Source organism: Medicago truncatula, chromosome 2 (assembly GCF_003473485.1).
Source record: "Medicago truncatula cultivar Jemalong A17 chromosome 2, MtrunA17r5.0-ANR, whole genome shotgun sequence".
Lineage (NCBI taxonomy): Eukaryota > Viridiplantae > Streptophyta > Magnoliopsida > Fabales > Fabaceae > Medicago > Medicago truncatula.
Genome location: NC_053043.1, coordinates 10839997 through 10848893, shown reverse-complemented (window position 1 = coordinate 10848893; position 8897 = coordinate 10839997). Strand labels below are relative to the sequence as shown.

Sequence of the window (8897 nt, the reverse complement as noted above, 5' to 3'; positions counted from 1 at the left end):
CCTTAATGCATAATTTTAGTCAATCATATGTATCATCTTGAGTTTAACCAACACGTTGAATCCAACCCTCTTTCTTAAAAAAAGAATCCAACCCTCTAACGAATTCCTAATAAAGACCATTATAACCAAAACAACCTGAGTTATCTATAGAGCTCACATCTACATTGAATTTGATCATATTCTCGAATGTTTCCATAAAACTAGTCGGAAAACCTTGTCGAGACAAGAGTCACAAAACACTTGTATCCTTGACTAAAATAAAGAAAGAATCTTTATCCATTTTCCAAACGTTGATCTATGGAGAGAGTGACGCCATTGATAACGCAATCAAACCCCAGCTGGGGTCGGTGACGCCATCTCTTTCGTCATCCAAACCACTTCATCTCCTTATCGCCATCACCATCCATCTATTACGCGCGTACAGTCACTCTCTCTCTCTCTCTCTCTCTCTCTCTCTCTCTCTCTCTCTCAACCATTTGAAAACGATTAACGAAACTTCCTCTTTTCTCACTCTGATTACTCTTTTCATCCTCTCTCTCTTCTTCTTCCCATTTCTTTCCCTTCAGAAACTTCCTCTTTTTTTACCCTTTGACTTTTCTCTCTTGACCCGTGATTCTCTCCCTCTGGGTTTTCTGTTTCTGTATCAAAGTTTCAACCTTTTTGTAATTTCCATGGATCTCATTACAAAAATTCACACTTTTGTTTTCTGGGCTACTGTTGTTTCTTCTCACTCAATCTAACTCAATTGAAAAAAAATCATTTTTTTTATAGTGATTTTGTTTTCTTCAATTTTGGGTTTTGTTTGATTATGCTGCTTTGGTGGCTCTGGAAATTTAAACAAGTACCTTATCATTTAATCTTTTTTATTTATGTTTTATAGAATCTGCATACATACTTAATAATCAAGTTTAGCTTTTTAATGATATAGAGAACAGATTGAGTACTCTTTTGTTACTTTTTTTGATGTTATTAAGGAACTTTTTTTGGTAACAAGTTATTAAGCAACTTTGGTTTGGATAGTTGTTGATTCTTTTCAACTTTTGAGCTATGTTCTCTTGGAATTTTGTGACTTGTTGCATCATATCATGTCTTATGTGATGTGAGGTTTTGCAGCTACCTTTTGTTCAGATTTGTGTTATACAAGTTTTCTATTTATAGATTGTTTTTGTTTTTACTTCTTTTCTAGAAAATTCAAGCTCTTATTTAGTATCATCATTAGTGTTATCATATCTCACATTAATGTTTTTGAGTTTTGTGGTATAAGAAGATTATGTTATAGGTTCATATAGATTCTCAAATTAATTAATGGCTAATTCGGCTGAACCCTCATCGTCTTTGAGCAATAATACATCATCGTCACACTTGTCAAATGGATCCATTAGTCACAACATATGCCCTAATGGCTCCGATCATGCTCGTAACCTCGAGGTTATAAGTTTGAATAAGCTGAGTTCTAATTTGGAGCAGCTTTTGATTGATTCTGATTATGATTATGGTGATGCCGATATCATTGTGGAGGGAATTCCGGTGAGAATTCATCGGTGTATTCTAGGTTCTAGAAGTAAGTTTTTCCATGAAATATTTAAGAGGAGTAAAGATAAAGGATTGTCGAAGAATGAAGGGAGATTGAAGTATTGTTTGAGTGATTTGTTGCCTTATGGCAAAGTTGGTTATGAAGCTTTTCTTATATTCTTGAGCTATGTATATAGTGGTAAACTTAAACCCTCTCCAATGGAGGTGTCTACATGTGTTGATAATGTTTGTGCTCATGATGCTTGCGGACCTGCAATTAATTTTGCTGTGGAGTTAATGTATGCCTCTTCCATTTTTCAAATACCAGAGTTGGTATCACTTTTCCAGGTAAACATTATATCTATGGTGATAGTTGTTATGAATCTGTCACAAGAAACATACAATTCAATGTGTATAGTTAGTTAGACGTATGGAACACGTATCGTATCCGGGATCCCGGATGACAGTTGCGTCTTTAGTTGGTAAAAAGCATTGAAGATGTATTTGAGAAGTAAAGGTGAAAATATATATTTTTTTAAATAGTATAGATTATTATCAGATACTTTTTGGACACGTATCGGGAAGTATGAGATGCTTATTAGTATCCGATACGCGTGTCGGTCGGTACTCTTCTATTTTTGAAGTATTTGGGATTCATAGCTGCTTCTTGACCCCCACTTTGAACATTTTTCTATATGTCCTTTCTGTTTCTCTATATTATGAAATTTAGTTCAAGTTTAGGAATAATTAATTATCTATTAGGCTATTGTCATGTTCTATGCCAAGATGTTTTGTATGATGATTCAGAACATGGGAAGAGGTTTCATATATCTAGCAAGTAGTAGTGCTTCAATATAAATGCTTTCCTTTTCCAAATCAAAATTTTTGCTAGTAGTACAATATCAATGATTTCCTTTTCCAAAACAAAATCTTCACTATACACCTATTATTGTTGATTAAATACAACTTTTACTTTTGTTGATTTTGAAGGGGTTTGAAATTAACCTCTATGATCAAAATGCCATATGTCTTGCTTTCTTTAGGCATAATTGGCATCTTATGTTGGGCATATTTGGAAAATTGCAAACTAATTTCACATCTGAATTACTAGCCATATTGTATCTGATCAAGGTTAAGGATTGAGAAACTAAGTATTACTTCAAATTTTGCAGAGACGTCTTCTTAACTTTGTCGGGAAGGCTCTTGTGGAAGATGTCATTTCAATCCTTATGGCTTCTTTCCATTGTCAATTGAATCAACTCGCCGCTCAATGTGTTGACAGGGTGGCACGATCGGACCTTGACCAGATCTCAATTGAGAAAGAGCTTCCCCATGAGCTCTCGGAAAAAGTTAAATTGCTCCGCCGCGACCTTCATCAGAATGACGAAAACGATGCTCCTGTAGTGGACACTTTGTCCCTAAAACGAATTACTAGAATTCACAAGGCATTGGACTCGGACGACGTCGAGCTTGTTAAACTTCTTTTAAACGAGTCAGACATTACTTTAGATGAAGCCGGTGCTCTCCACTATGCAGTAGCCCACTGTGACCCTAAGGTTGTTTCTGAAGTCCTTGGATTGGGTTTGGCTAATGTCAATCTTCGGAATTCTCGAGGGTACACAGTGCTTCACATTGCTGCCATGCGTAAGGAGCCTTCAATTATAGTATCGCTTCTTACGAAAGGGGCTTGTGCATCGGATTTGACTTTTGATGGTCAGAGTGCTGTTAGTATTTGTAGGAGGTTGACGAGGCCAAAGGATTATCACACAAAAACAGAACAAGGGAAAGAAACAAATAAAGACCGGATATGCATTGATGTTCTTGAAAGAGAAATGCGAAGGAATCCTTTGGCTACAGATCCCTCTGTGTCTTCCCACACAGTGGCTGATGATCTCCACATGAAGCTTTTGTACCTTGAGAACAGAGGTATGGTGATATTCCTTCAACTTGTTGCTTATGTTCTAGATATTGTTGTCGTGGATCAAGCTTCTAGGATTTTGAATGCTTCGTTTCCATGCCTTTGAATGAAAATTTCCCAAAACTGAGTCATTTTGTTTTCATACTTCTTTCTGTGTATATTTCTATTTTACTTTGTATTTGATCAGTAGGATCCTTGCTTCCCATTTTTGAGTTTTTTTGTTTGTGAAAAATGCCACTCGGAAGAACCACATAAAATTTTGGGGTTTGGATTGTGTTCTTTAACTCCTTGTGTTACTAGACCTCGGAAAACTGACCATTGGATTTGCCAGCTTTATTGATTTTCACGGTCTAAACAGTTTTGACACCAACTTTATGTAATTTTGAACTCAGAATTTAGATGGTTCTGTGAAATGTAAGGCTGGAATTTGGAAGTGGTTGGATTCACAAGTTACCACGTTAGGGTAGAGAATTCTAAAGTTTCATCTAGCAAAAGGAATTCAGGCGAGAACAAAGGGCCAATTTTCTGCTGAAGGTTTTTAATTCCCTTGCGAATGATTAGGATTTGCTGTTGCATGACGAAGAGGTCACAGATTTGAGTTATGGTATTAGCGTCTTGTAATTGCAAGGTAAGATTGTTTACACAATAGATCAAACCTGTGACCTCTTCGTCATGTACCATGGAAGGAGCTTTATAGTAACAGGTTGCAGTTTTTAGGGTTCTTGCTCCTTGGTCATTGGATTCACCTTGGGAAAATATTGTTTAAAATAAAAAGTTGAGATGTAGAAAAGTGCAAGCATTTTACTCTGAATATTTAGAGCATGAAAGGGAGAAGGAAGAAGTCAAACTCATACCATCTGTATTCACTGATTAAGGAGTTTGAGTGAACACTCAAGTGAAAAGGATTAGGAAAGCTCGTCAATCCTTGTTCTTGCTACAGCTCTCGGATTAGGAGCAACTGATCTTATAGAGGAAGAATTTCTTGATGCTTTTAGACGTCTTTCACAAAGGCTACCAGCATCGATTAAGAATTTCTTGCTCCAGTTTTAATTAAAAAAAAAAAATAAGAAATGATATTTTTTAAAAGAAGAAGCGCTGAGACCACCTTCATATGGCTGAAAAATTCAGGAGCTAGTTTCTATAAAATCTTTTTTTTATTTTTTTTATTTTCTGTTCCAGGCCTGTCTTATTTATGCTGGTATTTCATTCTCTTAATAAATATGATGTTTGTCTTCTTTTTGATTGTTATGTTCAACTGATTCAGTGATTTACTATGTTTGTGTTGGTTTTTTATTCTCAAAAACCATCAAATAACAAGTATTGCTGTCTACTGCAGTGGCATTTGCAAGACTATTCTTCCCTTTGGAAGCCAAACTAGCCATGGACATTGCACGTGCGGAGACAACATCCGAGTTTGCTGGTCTTTCGGCATCAAAAGGTTCCAATGGAAACTTAAGGGAGGTTGATCTCAATGAAACTCCCATAATGCAAAACAAGAGACTTATTTCTAGGATGGAAGCCCTAATGAAAACAGGTAATTGCAGTCTTTATTAATAAAATCTTTTGCTATTTAATAGTATACTCTTATGGTAACGGCGACTTCCAATGGAATCACAGGGCAGCAGGTGACTTCTCTATAATGATGTGGATTCAGTTAACTCTGGGTTTATACGGGTAGAGAAGCCATCTGATTCTCTGCTGATTGATTTCAACTTTGTCTTGAGCTAATTTTGATTAGATTTAGCTTTATTTATCCATGTTTCTATGTACAATTCTAAGTCCTACTGTCTTCTATGTTCTATTGTGGTGTCAGTCGAGATGGGGCGGCGCTACTTTCCTCATTGCTCGGAAGTGCTCGACAAGTTCATGGAGGATGACCTACCTGACTTGTTTTACCTTGAGAAGGGCACCCAAGAAGAGCAAAGAGTCAAGAGGACGAGATTCGTTGAGCTTAAAGATGATGTCAACAAGGCTTTCAGCAAAGACAAAGCTGAGTTTAGTCGCTCTGGGATTTCCTCTTCATCATCCTCTTCATCCCTTAGAGAGTCTGTATATTATAAGGCTAGAAAAATGTAACAAAAAAAAGCATAGCGTCTTTTTGTTCATGTCTTACATATTTATAGTGCAAAATTTTAAAAGGGTAATACCCGCCAACTCATGTAAAATTGTAAAATCTCCTCTCTATAAAATAATTTCCTATCCCTTCATTTTCGTTGTCAAATATATAGTGTAAAGTTGTAAAACTTGAAAAAACAAAAAGTATAAGATCTACCATATGTTAATTCCGCAGTATTGTTCTATGTCAAGAAACACACTACAATTAATAATAACTAAATGTAATACTGATAAAACAATAAATATAATGTTCCATTTAACTTTGAAAATAATAAATAGAAACAAAATTTTCAGCAAATGTATTGTAAAAAAAAGTTATAGTTTTTGCGGTTTTCCATAGGTTCCTTCGATTAGAGGTAATTCTTTTGGATACGTGTGACACATAATGTCAGTACCTCTTTTAGTTGAAATTCAAATTTTGGTTTTCACGTTGACACAATGTGGTTGTCTAACCCTTTCTACTAGACTCAACCTATGGACTGATATAATAAAAACATTGTAATGGTTGTCTTTATCAATGTGAAGCATTAGCATATGGAAAAAGTGTTTTTTAATTTAATTATCATTTTTTAAATTATAAATAAAATTTATCGTCACATAATTTCAACAAATAATTTTCTAATAATGACTATAATTGTTCATTTTTTTACGAGTGGAAGTTTAAGTGAGTTGAGTTTAGGGACTCAGTTACTTTGGTGGGGCAAGCGTGAAGACTTACCGTTTATTTGTTGGATAAACTAACTCCTAATATGGGCACATAATTTGAGCCTCGTGAATAAATGTCTTGGCTGATTATGGAAATTTACTAGGTCTCATAAATAAAGCACAGCAAGTCTTGCCAGGAGCAGGACTATAGTACACTACAATAATGCTAACTCGTACAAAAAAATTAGTGTCGGTTGGTTTATGAAGACAAAGCAAGAAAAACATTTCAGTGGCTACTAGCAGTTAAAAGATTGAGTCAATGTGAAATCAGAGCAGATCTGTGGATTTTGTTGCAATGCTTTCTCTGCAATGTTTTTGGCTTTCTTTTCTGTGTTTCAGTGTATTATTTTTTTGGCATGTATGTGTGTGTGGTTTTTGACAGCAGTTTGGGTAGCTTAATCATATATTTTGATAGAAAGCTGCTGGAAATTAAAGAGATCAATAGTGATACGAAGTGATTAAGAAGACATATGATTTGATCATGCAATTCGGTCAATTGTGTAAATGTCTTTCATAGTAGAGCGGATTTTGTAAATACATTTCGTCATTTATTCGAGTTATAAATTATAACCTAAGTTTAGAAATTGTTTAATTTCATCCAATAAAAAAATAAGTGTTGGAGAGATTGTTCAAAAGAAAGTGTTGCTGATATTTCTCAAAGAAATTTGTGATGACCTAATGATCAAATAACACTCTATACTTGTACACCCTATGCTTGTCTCCGATAAAAACTCTTAGAAAGTTCGATATTCAGTCTCAAACATTTTGCTATATCTCTTAAAAACGCATTTAAATACGGTGTTCCTCTCGATTTTATTTTATATTAAATAAAGCTATAAAATCGATGATGTATGAAATATAGTGTTGGGTCATTGAAAATAAACTTGGTGTAACAACGATAAGAATGATGTACTAAATATGTATATTTGAGTTGGAGTAAAGATAATTGAATTTGGAAAGATATAAGAGAGACTTTACAAGCATTTTGTGGCACCAAAATCCAAATTGGTGTTAAGTTTCCTAATGATGTTTGTTTGTCAACCACTTAGCCTATAATCAAGTTACGTGAACATCCGAGTTAAACTCATGATAGCAAGTCAGTTTATTGTCGCCTCAAGCTTCCACATCACGAGGTTGTGGTATTTCTCGCAATCACATCCCTACGCCGTACTTTCCTTGCTCCGAAATTTTAGATTGCCTCGTTCCTTTTTGCGTCATGTAAATTGACGAACAACACAACGTCACACTCAGATTACGAAACAACTAAGAAAAAAACTAAATCTATGTTAAAATTATTTGTTAAAATTGAAAGAGAAAAAAGATGTATATCAATGATTTCAGATCAAAAATTGATATAAAACCACCCGCACAATGAAAAAAAATGGAAAACAAAGCCTAATGCAATGCTTATTAAATTGTTAGTAAATAATGATTTTTTTTTTTTGAATCAGCAAATTTATTTTATTAAACAACCTAATCCCTGTTCAAGACGAACAGAGACCGATGAAACTAAGAATACAAACAAAAAGTGACGTATATAGCGAAACACCCAAAAATAATCACATGAGTTAATACAAAGTGAAACATATATTTAAACTTCCATCTCCTAAAAAAAAACAAGAAGTTAAACTTCCATGCCTTGTCGGTCTAAAATACAAACACATCGCGGTCATTATTCATGTGTGTAATTTTAGAAGTAGATAGAATAAAAGACAAACAATTTTAAAAATATGACAGTTATAACTGATTGACGTCGCAATGTAGAAAATATTTCCAATAACGTTATATATGAATTAAATTCTTAAAACATAAAATGAAACCAAACAACAAAACATCAATAAAAAAAAGTTTTGGTTTTGCAAAAAATTGAGTGGGTTTCGCTTGTGACAAGTGCAGATGAAGGAGAAGCCTTAGATTCAGGGTTGTCTTTAAAAAATTGAAGATCTGACTCTCATAGTAAAGATAGAACTCTAATAAAAAAAGCATTTTTGTAAAGTGAAAAAAAAAAAACTTTATATACTTTTTTAAAGAATAATTATAATGATTGTTGTTACATATTTGTTATTTTATACGATAAGTATGAGACAAAAAATTACAAATGCTCTAAAATAATTAGAAAGTTAGAGCTTTGCTATTTTATACGACAAGCATGAGTCAAAAGTTATAAGTTGGACTAAATTGAAGGGAGAAGAGAAAGTATTGAGGACATATGAAATATTTTGGCCTTATCATGCTAGAAACTTAAATCCCGGGAGTTGACACCAAGGCCATATCTACATATTTGCAATTATAACAATGTCATTAGTAAGTCTAAAAGTCATAGCTCAACTGGTAAATATTGAAATTGTAAGGTCGGATGTCGCGACCTGGGTTCGAATCCGAAATCTCATAGTTGAGAGTGGTTGATAGCTATAGTTAGCTACCATAGTAATAGAAGAAACGAAACCGATTTTGGAGCTATTATTTGATAAAGTAGGATTAAGTTCTCGACTTTTTTTTACAAACGTAAAGGTAAAATTTATTATGAGACAAACCAATAAAATTGTTCATAATCTTACTAGGGCGACTACATCATCTTATGATAGTTTTCGTTTATTCATTTAAATAAATAACTAATTGTATCCAAAACATTATTATTGAATAAAAT

The 8897-nt window shown here is 34.0% G+C and overlaps 1 protein-coding gene across 1 annotated transcript; it reads left to right on the top strand.

The window, feature by feature from the left end:
- The first annotated feature begins 432 nt into the window (after positions 1–432).
- LOC11426598 (BTB/POZ domain and ankyrin repeat-containing protein NPR1) lies at positions 433–5651 on the top strand. The gene is made up of 4 exons (XM_003594416.4): positions 433–1860; positions 2685–3438; positions 4767–4964; positions 5244–5651. Exons 1-4 carry the CDS (start codon positions 1306–1308, stop codon positions 5504–5506), a joined length of 1770 nt encoding a protein of 589 aa, XP_003594464.1. The 5' UTR covers positions 433–1305; the 3' UTR covers positions 5507–5651.
- Positions 5652–8897: the final 3246 nt, after the last annotated feature.